General features: G+C 37.9%; 1 protein-coding gene across 3 annotated transcripts in view; it reads right to left on the bottom strand.

Annotated features, from left to right (window-relative positions):
• The window catches only part of Anks1b (ankyrin repeat and sterile alpha motif domain containing 1B), an 866,240-nt gene that overhangs the window by 751,584 nt on the left and 96,966 nt on the right, over positions 1–17,690 (bottom strand). For all 3 annotated transcript variants that reach the window (XM_057757559.1, XM_057757560.1, XM_057757561.1), the window contains exons 2-3: positions 11,041–11,121; positions 1,868–2,024 (exon numbers count right to left, since the gene is read on the bottom strand). In XM_057757559.1, the coding sequence (XP_057613542.1) occupies positions 1,868–2,024; positions 11,041–11,121 (238 nt within the window). The remainder of the gene's footprint in view (positions 1–1,867; positions 2,025–11,040; positions 11,122–17,690) is intronic.

The raw sequence follows: 17,690 nt of genomic DNA, 5'->3' as shown, positions 1-17,690 counted from the left end.
AAGGTAGGCGGTACCTGAGAAATAACACCTGCCTCCGCTTCTATATGCACATTTACACAAGTACCTGTGCACTAGGGCAGGTGGGCACACACACACACACACACTGGGCAATCCATTTATACCTGCATGTGCCTGAACAGACACCAACAACAAAACAGTCTCAAGAAATGTTCAACTTGCTACCAACAAAACTACAGCACACAGTAATAGAAATGCAAAAAAAAAAAAAATTTTGAATTCCAATCTCCTTAAAAGGAAATTTTTTCATAATTGGATCAATGTTCAATATAACCAAAAACAAGTGTTTCTCTCAAATCCTATCAATATACTTATATCATCTAAAAATTTCAACTTTCAATTATAAATGAATACTGGATGTTTCTTATTTTTGTGTCCTTTAAGGAACAGTTGTTTATATGAACTAACATCCTTTTCTTTAACCTCGGGTTGTTTTTCCACTTGGTTCTTTCAGGCTGGCCTTGTGCCATGCCGACAGTTTTAAGGATAACCCACCAGATGGCTCATTCTGCAAAGGAGCTAAATTCTAACTTCTCGGGAACAGAAAAGAATTCTCACGGACTTCCTTTTAGCCTAGGATGATGATAAACATACCCATATCTGTCATTTTTAAAAAGATGAACACATTCTAATTTTGAAATCCTACATTTGGGTAACATAACAAACCCCAAATATTAATTGGCATAGAAATTAATGAGGTACTTTCCCAACAAATAAAATACTTTTTGCTGATTAATCCTTCCACCATTATATCTGATTAAAAAAAAAATTTCTTTACCTTTGTTATTTAAAGCTAGTGTTATTTTGCATTCTTATTTTTAATTTCAGCCAAAGGTCTGCGAAGTCTACAGCTATTTAAATAATATGGTAATTGTCCCTCAATTAGAAACGTTTGCACTACAGTCATCTGTTTACATCGGTATTGGACAACCGCCAGCCTGCCGCTTAATACCATCGCTGTAGCTCGATTGTTGGACTGCATGCTGATTTCAAATATAGTTTTACAAAATGGGAACAGTAGGGGGCACGCGAAGCTCGAGATGTCTATTATACTGTATTAGGAGGCCATATTTCACTCTTTCAGATCTGCACTCTTATCTGTTTCAATGCTCAAGGTTGAATTCCTCTTTAAGTATGTTCATTGTTTATAATACAGACATTATGTCCTGCAAATACTCTGCCTTTCTCTGCCTTGATTATAATGCTCTGTGGTGTTCAACTTACTCTAGACAACTCTCTCTCTCCTCTCTCTCTCTCTCTCTCTCTCTCTCTCTCTCTCTCTCTCTCTCTCTCTCTCTCTTCTCCTTTGTGCATATATGTGCATGTGTGTGGCGGGGGGGTTTAGAGGAAATTTTTGACTATGAGTCTAGAAACTGTGTACATTGCATTTTACATACTGATTCCCAAAAACTGCTTAACTGTGAAAATATTATGTAAATGGAAAGCATTATGCAAATGATCATTGTAAACACTGTGTTCGCATGTGAGATTTTATTAAAGAACACTAATTCTCATTACAAACATAAATACTGTTCTATCTTTAAATATTCAGGAAATAAAAATGGATGATTGTGCAAGGCACGCAAAAACTGTGCAGTGATTTCCTTTATGTGTGATTTTTTCTAACCAAGTATCTTCCCAAATGCGTTAGAACTTGTGCATCGTAACCAAGCCTGTAGTTTCTGTTCATCACATCCAAACCCAAAGAACTGTTCCAATCTCTCCTTTAGGGAGTTCAGAAGTAGAATGACTTGGAGCAGGGAATGGACAACGTATTCACTACTTCAACATGGCTTTGCCCTTGCAGAATGAGAAAGAGACAAGGTGAGCAAGCGTTCAGCGAGGGCACCTGTTCATTGACTCTGGAATGGGAAGGTCCGTGATGAATGAGGAGCTTCACGATCTCCACGTCTCCTCTCCAGGCAGCCAGGTGGATGGGGAAGTAGCCTTTGTTGTCCGCTACATTTGTCGATGCCTCATACTGAAGGAGCTTGAGAACTATGTCCCTGAGGGAAAGAGAAAACAAAAGGAGAGAAGAAAACAACAGAAAAGAAAAGAGGCTGAACAACGCAGATTTTATTAGATAACCAGGTATGCTTACTAGAGACTAGCTGGCTCTTATAGCAGTTATTCAAGGCACTACCATTTAAGATTGGGATTAAGAGTTCACATAGTGGATATACTATTTTACTTATGTAGAAAGTACTCAAAAGCCCTCCCAAAATCACTCACTCACTCACTCACACACACACACATGCACGCACATATCATACACACACACATACACATGGGTATCCATATACCTAGAACATTGACTAAGCAGTTAAATTACTTAATAGAATCCATTTGGACAATATATATCTTATTTCATTAATAGATGAGTTAAGTCAATGAAACATCACATCATCACCTCCTCCCGTTCTGTGAATGATTTGTCTTTCCAAAGAACCTGAATCTAAGGACTAGCCTGAACCAAAGCTGAATTTATAAGCAAACCCGCTGTTTCCAAAAACTACCACATACCAAGATGAATTTGGGGGACTTAAATGTCACCCCTAGAGAGAACAGGAATGAAGGAGTTAAGATGTATGTAAGAGAACTTTAGGGCCACGGGTAGGGGAGCTAACAACATAAGTATAGTATTAGGTCACGATTCAAAGCCAAGCTCTGGTAGCTGTTCAGACAGAGCACACAATGCGATCGAATGTCTGATCCATCCTCCTTTCCTTTATCTCCTTCAAGTCCAGGAAGTGACCCCAAGAATGGAATTCAGGTAAGAGAAAGTTCCATCGGTGGTGTAGTCTTCGGACAGCTCACATGCTACCCATAAGGCTTCTTTATTTCAAACGCACCAACTCCCAGAGTAAAAACCTTCATTGGCATAACCTCAGAAAGAACTGATTAACAATACCTAGTATGTATTATACTGAGCTTTGCATAAAACGATTCAAAAATGTAACCCTAAACCAAAGTTGTGCATTCATTTGGCTGCATTTGGATGCAAATTCTAATAATTCATTAAGTGAAACCCAAAACAGACTCATGAGTAAAGGCAGGCAAAAATAGTTATGTATGTACCATTATAAACTGAAGTTTGTCTTTAGGTTAAAAAAAATCACCAATAGAAAGAATGAACATAACAGAAAGACCTGAATTTAAATTTTTCATGAGGTTAAACTAAGAGTCATAAATGAGAAGAATGAGAGGCTGTTTAGAAAGAAATGAGGTCAGAATCCCATCAGTTCACAAGAAATGGATGTAACACAACATAACAATAAATGGTAAATCACATTGCCCAAAATGCAGCCCAAACAGCAGCTGCAGGACAGGTGAAATTGCCATGACGAAGGAGAGAAGGTGTCATAGAAATACGCATGCACTCCGAAGAATCTTAATCTTCTAATGGTGAGATTTCTGAGAAACAAAGACATAAATTCTATCTCTTTTAAGAGCTGATTGTATTTCCACGTGTGTGGATATGCGTGTCCGGATGTGCACAGTATAGAGGGGGTGACTGTGGAGACCAGAATATATCAGGTCCCCATGAGTTGGAGTTACAGGCAATTATCTGGCGCCCAGCGTGGGTGCTGGGAACAAGCCCTCTGGAAGTGCTCTTAACTGCTGAGCCCTCCTTCCAGGCCCATAAATTATTTCCTAACGTGTTCTTTAGAATTTATTATTTAACAGGGTCTGGGATTTGTGACGCAGCTATGCAAATGACCCGACTCTTAATTTTGGTGGCGTTTTCTGGAAAAGACTCTGGAGCAGTCCTGACGGCTGCCGTCTGGTAAGGCTACAAAATGGGATGACTTGGAGCCCGCTGTGTAAGCATGAGGATTGTCTCAAATAAGAACATAGACAAGGAGAAGTCGAATCAGACTTCGACTTGGTTCCTGTGATTCTCCTGTTGCTGCCACGTAAGAGCTGTTCTGGAGTCTTCGATTCTGAGATAAGTAAATGACCGGTGAGAAAAGAGGATTCAATCAATTAATAAGAAAAACCCACTAAGAATCTAGCTTAAAGTCCCAAATCTCTACCAGTTAATAACTTAGTTACTTGAAGGAAATCAAATCTTTCCTTACCTCGTTGACTGCTAATACGGAATTTAGATATTACATTTTACTATCAGTTCCAAAGGACTGCGATACAAACCAAACAAGAAGGCTGTGGCTGTGGATGCTACATCATCCAAACTATTCTCAGGACACACTGTTGTCCTGTTGAACAATTCCAGTGATTCTTTTAAAAACAGAAAAAAAGTAAAATAAAACCAAAGGAGGCTGGTCAAACTAAATACCTAGTTCTAAGAAGAATGTGTCCAAATTCATGGTAAAGACAATTATGAGAAAGCTTTTAATTTCATTTCTTAATATCTATGCAAATAAAAACAATCTTAAAACTAACTCTTTAAAAAGATGTTTCTTAGTTTTGATATCGATCGGTTTTATGCCCAAGAATTTATAAATCAAATTTACTTACTATTATAAAATATTAAGACAGTGGACACCCAGTCTAACTATGCTATCTAGAAATGGGCTCTAGAGGGCATTAATAGAAATAAGTAAATAAGTAAGGTAGTTGTGATGAGCCGCCTATGGGTATCACTGGCTCTCTAAGAAAGACAGGAAGAAACATACATGCACGTCCACTAGCCTTGTGGTAACTTGCATCACCTTGGGACTCTGACATCAAGAATAGCATCACCAGATGCGGGCCTTTAATGCCACACAAAATTAAATTTCAGGCACTTTCTATAGCTCCTAAATTAAGGTGTAGAATGCATACTCAGTATTTTTATTTTTATTTAGTTGAACCATTCTCATTTAGAAATATCAGCAAACAAAGATGCTGACAGCGCTTCACTACCTGGAATAAAATCCTGTTATATAATTGACATCTGTGGAATAACTAGCAGCAAAATGATGCCTGCGTCTTTCTAAAGTTACCCAGTCTTGGATAGCTCATCATAGTAATATAACACAGGCTGAAACACCTTTCAAGGGGGAGATAACAAAAGGAAACAATGATGGGAACGAAGCTTCTATTGTCTTTAACTCCCACCCAAAATTCAAAATTTGTCCTTTAACTCCAATTTTTATAGGCGATAATCATTCATTGTTTACCACGATAATTTATGATACACTGAAAAGTGTTTCTTTCTAAACAGTGACTTACTCTAAACATCTGTAGTGTATACATAACATTGTGATTATTTAATACCTAAATCAGAAAGGGATAATCTATATGCTTATAAGTTACAAGGTCCTAACCAAATATTATCTTCTTAAATTTATTACATTCGTTTATTTGATTGGAGGACACCCATGTATAGAGGTCAGAAGGCACCTTGCCAAAGTAGGATGTCTCCTTCCAGCGTGTTAGCACTGGGGATTGAACCCGGGTCATCGAGCTTGACAGCGAAAGCCTTTGTCAACTGAGCCGTCTTGCTTGCTGTCTTAGTTGTCTCAGTTGCTGTCTCTATTTTTAAATGTGTTCATTCAAGTTCTTATTTTTCTACAGTATCAAGGGATTGGATCCAGGACCCTGGATGTGAAGGCAAATGCTTTAGCTAACATGCCTGACATTTTTTACTTTATTCTGAGAAAAGGTCCTGCCCAGCTTAAGGATGCTCTTCAATCTGGAGTATGCTTGTGTCAACCCCGAGGGCCTGGAAGTAAATATGTACCACTCGATAAACATGCACACCTTTAAATTTAAATTTCCCTTTAAACCTTTATTTAAGTTGAGTTTTATGACCTTATCAAGACACGTTAGCTAGTGAACCATTTGAGCTTAGGTTCAGTTTGAAAACACACTTATTAGAGTTCTAATCAAGTAAGTACCTGGTGGTTTTACTGAACTGTAAACACAATGAGGAATTAATAAACTGTCATTAACCCTTTTCATGCTGTATCTAGATGTATCAAACCTAATGATAATTAAATAGTCTTTCCACACAGGCTTATAAAGAGCAAATTAAAATTTGAGTACTTTTTATATTATTTAAATTAGAAAAATCACAGAAATACTAACTCAAAGTTATGACTTTTTATTTTCAATTAGATTGTATCTAATTGTGTGTTCAGAGGTGCCAACAGACTGTGCTGCGTGTGCTTCATTCTTTAGATAAGATATTAGGTTCACTGATGATGTCTATAGATTAGCAAGTAGCAAAGCAAACCCTGCATTTTACAAATAAAGTAACAATGTTTCTTACAGCCAATAACTGGCTGTAAGATACAGTCATCATCTGATAACTGACTGTGATTCAGGGTTAAAGGTGTGACTTGGTGACAAGGTACACACTTAGCATGTACAACATGCTTGCAATGCTAGCCCCAACACACACACACACACACACACACACACACGACGTTCTGAAATCCTAATATAAATGTGGTGGATGGGGTCACAGAGAAAGTAATTTTATTGCCAGAGGCAAAATAAAATATTAAATCAAAAAGTAATCCAATTTAGATAATTTCATTCTTTTGCGGCTTTAAGGTAATATATGTAAATTCAGATAAAAATACAAAATTTTAAAGTACTGACTTTTCTACTTTCATTTGTATTTATGTTCTGATAAATATAAAAGCATTTCTGATTAGTATTAAAAAGCTTTGAAAAACTTCAGAATAAATTCTAAGCAAAATTAAAGTAATTGGTAGGACCAACTTTAATATTTTTCCTTTTTTCTTAACAAGACCCCATGTAACTACATTACAGCCAACAATGTTTATTTTGTCCTGCTGCCTGTCAGTAAGTCTCAGAATAGCAGCTCCATCTGGCTACAAAATTAACCAAAGAGTCGCTTGAAGTCCATAAGGCTAGACCTGAGACTTCCCTAGGCTATCCACTTCTCTACAAAGCAAAGTCTCAGGTCTGTGGTGTGCCCAGAAGACTTGGGGACACACACTCACTCTCACTGAAGTTTCTTTATAGACTGAATTCACACTTAACAATTTCTAGATTGTGGGAATAAAAGCAATAAAATCGAAGGTGCTTCTAGTTATACCAACATCTTCAGATATCCGATTATGAAATTTTAGACTACTCCTTTCATTAAAAAAAAAAACTAAAAAAGAAGCAAAAGCAAAACTATAAATAACTTACTCTTTCAATTCTAGCCACAATTTAAGATAGAATTTAGATTACAGATTCTAGAGTCTATAAAGTATTAAATCCTAAAAGAAATAGAATAGAAACTATTTTAACTCTACACATACCATATCATATATTATAATTATTATGTATAATATATCATATATTTCCAAGGAATAAAGAAATTCACTGACACTTTTATTTAGTATCCAAGTAAGTCACAACACAGCCAATAGAGTTTGAGAAATGACTGAAGACAAATAAGAAGCCATTTCCTAATTAAAGAAAGGAAATAAAAGTACTTGAGTTTAATTTTGAAAAACATTATTGAGAAAGATAAAATTATTTTTTGAAAAATAGCTAGGCAAGCAATCCCGGCCCTTGGGAGATGGAGACAGGATAGTAAGTCTCTCAGAGTCAGCTTGTAAGAATCGCCCCTCCCCAAAGAAAAAAAAAAACAAAACAAACAAACAACAGAAAAGAAAGAAAAGAAGTGGCGGGGGGGGGGGGGTCATCTACTAAGAGAGCTGTACCTGTCAGTAGAGAGCTTGCCTAGCATATATGAGGTCTTGATTCCCACCTCAGGCATTCATTAACTAATTAGTTACAAAAAATAAGACAACAGTACAGGGGGGAAGGAAAATAAAACAGGAAAGAGGCAGAGGAGCGAGAAGACACAGGGCAGGAGAGGATGGGAAGAGAAGAGATGGGGAATTGCGGGGTGAGGGAAGACTGGGAATATTATTCTATTCTCTTCTTCTCAGAAGAGAATTAAGCGATTCGTGTTTGCAGTGTGAATTGTTTACAAGAATTCCTAGTAGATTTTGTTCTATTGACCATGATTTTTCTGTCATTTGAAAGTAATAACTTTCCATTTTGTCATTGCAAATGATCCAGGAAACCACCAATAGAGCACAGTTTCTGTTGGCTCCAGCCAGGCTGATTGGAGAGGAATTGCTCTGTAAGAAGCAACAAATCACGGGGAGGAAATGCTTGTCCCTTTGTGGATTAACAAGGACCCCCAGTGAAATGCTCCAATGAGGAAGAAATGGATTCAATTTGCAGTGTGAAGGCTTACGGCTGGTCACATGTTGGGAATGGGGAAAAACTGTATGGAAAGGAAAAGAATAAAATACAGGACCCTGCAACATTCTCCCAGGCTTTGTGAGCCATGAACTTTAGCCTAGAGATTACATGTACAGAAACAATCTAGGAACCACAACAGCAACAAGAATGGAAAATGCTTTGATATTATCTGCTCGGGTTTACTAGAGAAAAATACAACATAATAAAGTATTAATGGCCTATACTAAGTGACACTAGCAAACAAAAGAAGTGTCGTTCCTTTATACCTTCCATGATAATTTTATCTCCTCAAAATATCTTTTTTTTTTTTTTTACTTAAGACAACATTATTTAGAATACCCACAGGGTGTACTAATTGATAAAGCTGGAAGATATCTTAGAAAGACATAAGGAGGCATAGACAAGCCAGGAAGAAGTTAAACGCAGGGGGACGTAACATGGAGAACTGACAAAGGCATATAAATGTAAACGGGATGCTGAGGATCTCAGTACAAACCCGCCTTACCATCAACATGGCCACCGCATTGTTTATCCAGAATGGCCTGCTTTGTCCATCTATCCAATGAGAGGGAATGGGTGGGATAAGTGGTATCTAACTGCAACCGTTTATAGGTAATTTAAACAAACCAGACTCAAGAAACACTCGTTATAATCCAACTTTCAGAACTATTGCATCATAATACAGAACGGAGAAACAAGCAACGCATAATGTATATATCAAAAATGGAAACAATGGTGACTATGTAGCCAATGTGTTTGATACACACTGAACTGAGACCTAAAAATGTTACAATTAACACAGCTTAAAGGCAAGCAGCTAGCAAGTTAAATATCTCTGTGCTTTTCCCAAAGCACATTCTATAAGATGATATTGAGAAAATTGTTACTAGAAAGTATTTGAGAGATAAATGAGCTCATCAGATAAAATAAAAAATAAATAAGTAAAGAATTTCTGCATTGAACAGGAGGCTTGGAAATACCGAGCTGGACCCTATTTTCTTCATGCCAATCTTAGTGATTACTGTTCAATTCCTTTACATTATCTTCTTCACTTTATATACAGACAACAGGAACAAACAGTTATATTTTCCAGGCCATCATGTGCAAATCAGCAATGTTCACTAAATAAATTTGCTGAAAATTGAGAAAGTGTCCGAGTCCTAACCTGCTTTCATGCAGTTTATATGTGTTTATAGTGAGTGACCCTGTAAGAAAGCAAGAAATGAGTGTAACTCGGAGTCAGGCCCCAGACACTGGATACATCAGGCCCCATAGACTTTCCCTTCATCAGAAACCTGAACTCTGAAGTAAGTGAAAAAGAAACATTATTATTTGTGACTTAACCTGATTTACATTTGCCTTGGAATCATGCAGATACAATAAGGATAAATAATAATTTCACCTTTTAAGGAGATGCATGGTGTGAGGAGAGCATGGTGACTCAGACCTGAAATCTCCTTTTCCCAGGTACAGGAGGAGGGTCATGAGACTGAAGCAAGGTGAAACTATATAGGCAAGAGCCTATCTTCCAAAGGAGAATAAGGACAGACAGATAGACAGACAGACAGACATGCAAACGTATTTTCCATTCTATAGAAAAACAATTTAGTAATAAAAAATCCTGTGAAAACAAAACCTTCTAAGATAGAGGGGATATGATTACACAATATAAAAAAATTAACACATAAAAATAAATGTAATGTTGCAATCTAGCACTAAGAATCCAAATAAGAAAACATAACATTTATAATATTTTATGCAATTCAAATGATTGTTTAAATGTACTGATAACATTAGATTTACATAGTAAGTTTTAATTAGCAAAACTGTTGTAGTAATAAATAATGACAAACTGTAAATCTTTTGAAGTTGGAGCTTTATGGTCACCAGGCAAATCAAGTACAAGTAAGGCCTATGTGTTTCAAATTTAAATAAATATTTGGTGGGAGGGGAATATACACATGCCTTTTTGTTTTATTGTATTATGGTTTTTTTTTTTTTTGCTATAGTCTCTCAGGTAGCTCAGCCTGCCCTTGAACTCATGAAGTAGCCAAGGATGATCTTGAATTCCCGATTTTCCAGCCTGGGCTTCCCAAGTGCTGGGATACAGGCCAGATTTGACTAGCACACTCCACCCAAAACACTAAAGTGAAATGAGAAGAGCCAAGCCTGGGGAAACTAACTTGCACCATTCCTGCAGAAGAAAGACAAAAAAGGAGACCTTCTTCTTCTGGTAGCAAAAGACAGAACATCTGTGTCCCCGAGAAAAGACAGCACACCTTATCACCAAACCATTAGGTCACCTCGATAAAATACCGGATATAAAGTACTGGTTGTACCTGTATGTTCTCTCGTGCTCCTAGCATAAACTAGCATAGTAATTAAAACATTAATTCCTCAGGATCAAACAGTTCAGAGCTGAGACACGTGATTGTGGATGATAGAGAAAATATCACAGAAGTGCCCATGGCTTATAAGGGCAGCACTCTAGCAAGAACCCACTTCTGTGCTGAGTGGGTATAGGCAAATGTCAAGAGAAGACAAGCAGTGGTTTTTATCCCATTCTTTCCCTAAAACCACACAGGATTAACGTGGTCCTGTCTCTGCTTCTACCACCCTTGTGTGACATGTTTTACTACTTCTCTGACTGCTTCTTTGAACTAACATTCTAAATACATTCATACTCAATGATATTTTTCCCAAGCTTAATTCATCAGTGTTATCCTCCCTAAATTGCCTAAGACCAGAAGAAAGGCATCAACAGACAGAACTAATGTTATCAGATTACACGTAACTAAATACATACAACTTCCAGTCCAGACAAGCGGCACTTACTTATGTCCATTTAAGGCTGCGTGGTGTAAAGCTGTGTAACCCGAACTGTCCGTGCAGTTCACATTGGGACCTCGCCAGATGCTGCAAACAAAACACAGGCACGGGGTTAACCGCTGTGCAGAGTCACGCTTGCAAGAGCCGCACAGTCCCACAGCAGGCGGTATGGAGCACATGAAATCTGCAGTTCTGAAGGAAATGAATGCCATCTTTCATGCATACCCCAGAGGGCAACTGCATTTATTTGACATCCATAGAGAAATTCAACAGCAAATGTAACCATCTTCGAAAATTATTGGTGAGTGTATGTTCACTGCCACGCATTAAGTTTGGGTCCAATATTTCCCCCTTGCTCCCTTTTATCACTTAACTATTAACATTCAGATATTATACACTAAAGAATAAAGATTGTGACACTTGCCTCCACTCTTCTATCACACTCACTTCGGTGTGGCAGAGATTTGTGTGCACTATAACACATTTTTACAACCTGGGAAGAACATAAACTCTTCTTGATGTCCCATTGCTACCAAGAAAGTGCAACTGATATTTTATAAACTGCAAATAAAATTGAGGATTTGGTCCATTGCAAACCACAAGATGCCAACAATTATGTACCTACTATGGGCTTTACTATGCAATATATTCTGGAGCTAACACGGAAATAGGAAAGATTTTTCTATAGTTGATCACTGCAATTAAAGAAATTGTTTTTAGCCTTTGGAAAAAAATAAAGCAATGGAATATGCCTTTCTAAGATCAAGATGAAAATGACTTTATCTGTTGTTCATGCTGACACTGGAATTATAAAAGATACTAACTAATGACAAATTCATATTCACGAAATATTTAGAATGTATTTTCTCTTCAAAACCTGGTCCTGTCACCTTCAAGGAGTGGTTTTACAGAGCTAAACCCCTCTGAAGTTCAGCTCTTCATTTGTAAAATGGGGATGACGATAGTAACCCCATTTTACAGTATCATTGTGAGGATCAAACAAACCAATGCTGATAAGGCCCACAGGAAGTCCAGTTGCTGGTAGAGACCTCTAATCTTAATAGGATACAGAGAGAGGACCGTTAGACAGCCGGACTCAGCTATATAGTGAGTTCCAGACCATGCCAAACTACAGTGTAAAATCTGGTCTCAAAAAAATAAACAAACAAAAACTTTAAAAAAAATCACGTGCAACAATGCTAGAACAAAATACTAGCATATAAAGAAATGCACAAATGAAATATAGAAATATTTGTGGGCTAGAAAGGCGAGTTTAGGGTTTAGACCACTTGCTGCTCTTGCAGAGGACCCGGGATCAGTTCCCAACACCAACACTGCAGCTCATAGCCATCTGTATCTCCAACTCCAGGGGGCTGGTGCCCTAGCTTGATCTTCATAGAAACACTGTGCATAAGTGCACACACACACACACACATACACACACACGCACACACAAAAAAAAGAAAACAAAGATACCACAATGATTCCCTTCATAGAGAATAAAAAACTGTTCCAAATGAGAGCTCACAACATAGTTAAACAAAGACTGGAAGGGTCATTTCACAACAATTAGGAACCTGATTTGACAATACAGAATATTTTAAGTGTTTTTTTTTACATATAATAAGAGATCTTCAAAATACATTAAACAAAACATGACACAACTGGAAAGAAAAAAAACAACTACACACCTATATCTTAAAAAAATTAAACACCTCAATTGATAAAATAAAAATAAAATCAGTAAGGGATTAAATAATATTATCAATCATCTTTACCTAACTAAAATTTATGGAACATTCTATGCAATAATAACAGAACAATAAAAGTTTTTGCAAGTAAACTCAGGATATTTATCAAAACACAGCAAGCTGTGAACCATAAAACAGTCTCAGTATATATGAAAGTATTCATATCAAGCTGCATTCTCTTACTACAGTGAAATTAAATTAGAAATCACTAGCAAAGAGGTATCTGGAAACTCCAGTGCTAGCATCTAACAAAATGTAAACAAAAAGGAAATTGCAAAGTATTTTAAACTTAAAGAAAACACAACAAACAAAAACTCTCCATATGAAAGTGTAGCTAAAAGGGAAGCTGGTATCACTAAATTGCCTAGTTAGGTCAAAAGAAAGGCCTCAAACTGATCACCTCAGCTTCTACTTTAAGAAACAGAAAACAGAGCTAGAGAGATAGTTCAGCCATTAAAGGCTCACACTCAGATTCTACAGGACATGAGTTGCAGTTCCAGCACCCATGTAATCTAAGCCTGTCTTTCCAGGGTCCCTTTTCTGCCCTCCAAAGGCACCTGTACCACACATGGCACACACATGCATGCACATGTGCACGAACGCATGTGTGTGTGTGTGTGCGTGCGCACAGACACACACACACACCAGTAAAAAATCTTTTAAATCATAGAATACTGTAGCAAAAAAAAAACAGTTAAAATAAGCATAAATTTGAATACTTATTCTCCAAAGGAAATATAAAAATAGACAAGAGGCATATGAGAGAGCATATAATTTCTTTAATCACCAGATCTCACCAATCATCACTTTCACAAATCAAAACCAGTATGAACTATTAATGGCAGCATTAGGATGGTTGTTCTCCTTCTTTTCATGGCTGTTTCTACAAAGTCAAAAAGTACTTGCAAAAGTTTTGGGACTAGAAAGTGTCTATATATGCTAGCAATGATACAGTCTCTATGAAAACACTACGGAGGTTTTAAAATAAATTAAAAATAGAACTTCGAAGGGCCCGGCAATCGCATTTCTGAACATATACCAAAAGAAATAAAATTACCATCGTGGCACTAAAGATAACACTCTGGTGTGCACTAGCAGCACTATCCAAGAATAGCCGAGCTAGTCAAACCACCTAGATGCCTGTCAACCAACAAACGAATAAAGCAAGTGTGGCATAAACATGTAAAGGAAAACCATTAGCGTCAAAGAAAGCACGGCCTGCACTTGCTACAGCGTGGGTGAGCACAGAGAACGTCACCCCAAGTGAAACAGTCAGACACAGGAAGAGAAGTACAGTACATCAATGTTGGTTGAAACGCTATTCCCAATGCCTACGTGGGAACCAGCCTAGGTGTCCAAGGACCAAGGAAACGTGGTCTAGATACATAAGGGAAGTTGTTCATCCAGAAAGAATAACGGAGTTACATCACTTGTAGAAAGATGGATAAAAACCTCAAAGAACAGTATCAAGCTAATTAAGTCAGTCACAGAACAACCAGTATCAAGCTTTCTCTACTTTGTGGTTTCTAGATTTTTAGAGAGACACCTAAAAAGTGTGTATTTTATAAAAATACACACACACACAATTTATATAAGAAGAATGTTCAAATGAAACTAAACAAAAGAGTAAAGGAAAGGAAGGAACGGAGCAGAGAAACATGGAAGATTCTGCTCAACACACATACGTGTAAGAAAACATTCATATATATGTCCATATACACATATATGTAAATACCATACATCTTAAAAATATCATTTATGATAAACACTGGAGGAAACAACAGGGGAAAGAAGCCATTTTATAGGCTGCTAATTGAATTCAACAACATTCTTAGAAGTTACCACGACGTAATCCAAATTTCTTTCAAATACAAATATTATTTAACCCAACAACCCACCTTTGGGGAACTGACATACATGACATAAAAGTATTGACATAAAGACTGCAAATATGATTTATGGTTTTAATGATAGAAAGAGAATCATATGAACACCTTCAAGAAGAGAGAAAACAGGATTCATCAGCATTGTTGAATTGGCTCCCTGCGGATTCTCTGGACTATGGAAGGCTGGATAACTGCTAGCGTAAATAACTGTGGTCTCTTTGTGTGTACCTCAAAAGTTAACAAAACCATAGTAAGTGAAAAAACAAACTAAAAAAAATCTTTTATTTGATTCAGAATTTCAGATGCTTTATATGTAATAACTCCTTTGCATCTACATACAAATGAGCAATATTAGCATTGTTTTAGAAAAACACATACAATTCCTTCTCGGCCTTTTGGTTAAAATCCTTGGTGGAAAAAAAATGCATACAAAGATACATTCAACCTATTTAATGTTTGAATAATATCATCGATGGAGGGAGTAAAGGTGAGGAGAAAAGGCAGGTTCACTAGTCACTTTTCTCACCTGAGGCCAAATATCTAACATATAAAAGAGAAGTTTACACTGGGGGACAGAACAGGCACAGCCCATCACGATGAGGAAGGCATGGCCACAGGTGTAGCCTGTGGTTGAGGCAGCAGCCACTTGCCCACATCTCAACAGCTTAGGAAACACAGAAAAGACAATGTCAGTATTCATCTGGCTTTCTGCTTTTTGCTTTTGTAATCAGGTCAGGATCCTACCACATGGAATGCTGCCACTATAGCAAGGTGAGTGTACCCTCTTCTGTCCTTCCTCTCTGAAAATACACTGATAGACACGCCCCAGGGGTCTATGAGATGATGCTAAATCTGGTCAGGTTGGCAACAAAGAATTACCACCATGGTAGGTTTACTCCAAATTATGAGGAGACTTATAATGTTCCGAGAAACCTGGAAATGATTCTGTAGTCAACTTGAAACTGAACGCTTCTGGCATAATAAGATCAGCATCTCAGAGTGACAGCTCTTCTGATGGGTTTTGGAAAGTGACCGAAAAGGGAATTGAGTTAACAGTCAACTTTAATAGAACAGAAAGAGAGAAGGTTGGAGTGAGGGAGGAAAGGAAAGAGGGAGGGATACAGGGAGGGAGGGAGGGAGGGAGGGAGGGAGGGAGGGAGGGAGGGAGGGATACAGGGAGGGAGGGAGGGAGGGAGGGAGGGAGGGAGGGAGGGAGGGAGGGAAAAAGGAAGAAAGGAAGGAAGTCGAACTAATGGAAGCATAATGGCAAATTAGGAAAGACGAGGGAGGAAATTCAAATTCTTTGGTCTGAAAGAAAACCTCTGAGACATGGTAACATGTGGGAAAGAGTAAGCATGGCAAATGACTGAGGTCCCTTCCGTGAACGGCACGCATGTGGTGAGATAGCTCTTCTAGCAGGACCTTCAAGGGCAGTGGTACCCTTGGGGAAAGCCTAATTTCAGAGAAAGCTGCCAAGAGCCCTGTGCTGTTCAGAATCCCCTCACAAAGCATGGAAAACAAATTATAAGACGCTATAAATAAACCAATATATTTTTAATTTCCTGCATGTTATTAGATCTTATGAGTATTTAGCAGGGAAAAACATTGATATTTATTACTAACACAAGGTTGAGGTCCCTCTTGCATCTAGCTTCCATTCTATAAAAAAAAAAAATTCATTGTAATAGAAACCTAGAAGGGTTTCTAATGAATGTCTCTTCTTCTAGGCAGAATGAAGATAGGCACATATTCTTATAAACAAGGAGGTTCGGAATAGAAATTTGGCATATGTGCCAGTAAGCTAAATTCAGCTGCACCTATTGACAGAGCCTGTGGGCACACATCCACAGAACATCTCTACACATTGGGATGCTATAAATAAGCCAGGCCCAAAACCTCAAACTCAAAACTGAAAAAAGAAACCTTGACTTTTAAAAGCTCATGTCTTGAGTCAACAGCCCATTCATTCCGACTTTTTAAAAATACATTCCTCCTTTACTCAATCATAATAAGTACCTTTTGGAGATGCTCTGAAAAGGTTTTAGAAGCTTAGTATATATCTGTGTTTTTTTTTAAAGAAATCCCAGATTCTTGGTCTTATTCTAATAGAGCCTCAAATACCATTTATAAATATTTTAAATTCTTCCTGTCAACAATCTTCCCCAAAATGAATGCCTTCAATGACAACCAAAGTTTCCAAAGATACCATTTCCTTGGCTATAGCACATGCAGTAATGTAGCCAGATTCCTATAAAATAGGCTTTCGCCTGAACTTTCAAATGGCCAGGATATACATGAGACTGTTTTATCCCCTCGGCTTTTAAAATGAAAGAGGTTAATCCTTAAAGGAAATGCAACCCTGAGTTTCTTGGACTAATATATACATGTATAGCAAATATGTTTTAAGTAATAGCTACCACACAAGTTGGTCATTGTTATAGTCCTCACAGGTCTATGGGGGAAATCCATTCTTAACAAGGTAAGAGTGTGTCAGCTTGTTCTGGAGCACTTGAATGGAGCTGAGGAAATAGGCCACTGGAGAGAAAGCCCTAGATGCTCTTAGACTAGCCATGTTCCAAGTGATTGATAGCCTAATGTGGACAGAGACTATCCCGTTAAACAGCACAGGGCAGCTCTATATTATTATTGAGGGAGAGAGGGAAGGAAAACTCAAGGGTAACGTGATGTGATTGGTTTTCACAGCCACAAGGAGACACACTAGTGCTCTCGGTGCCTGCATTCCCAGGCAGGATCAACTGAAGGGAGTGAGATCCACTCCCAAAGGGAGCAGCCCAGAAGTAGGAATCGCAAGAAAACGCAGAATGAGTGCACTCCCTCACTACTTCTTGAGCGGACGTCTCTCATACCACGGCAGCTGCTACATTCTCCACGACCATCAGATTCCATCTTCCTCAGCTTTCGCTTCTCCTCCTCCATCAGACTGCAGCTTCCCCAGCCTACACTCCTCTTCCTCCATCAGACTCCATCTTCCCCAGCCTGCCCTCCTCTTCCTCCATCA

Source organism: Chionomys nivalis, chromosome 25, assembly GCF_950005125.1.
Source record: "Chionomys nivalis chromosome 25, mChiNiv1.1, whole genome shotgun sequence".
In the NCBI taxonomy this organism is placed as follows: Eukaryota; Metazoa; Chordata; class Mammalia; order Rodentia; family Cricetidae; genus Chionomys; species Chionomys nivalis.
The sequence above is the reverse complement of the archived record's forward strand: the minus strand, read 5'-3'. Positions and strand labels throughout refer to the sequence as shown.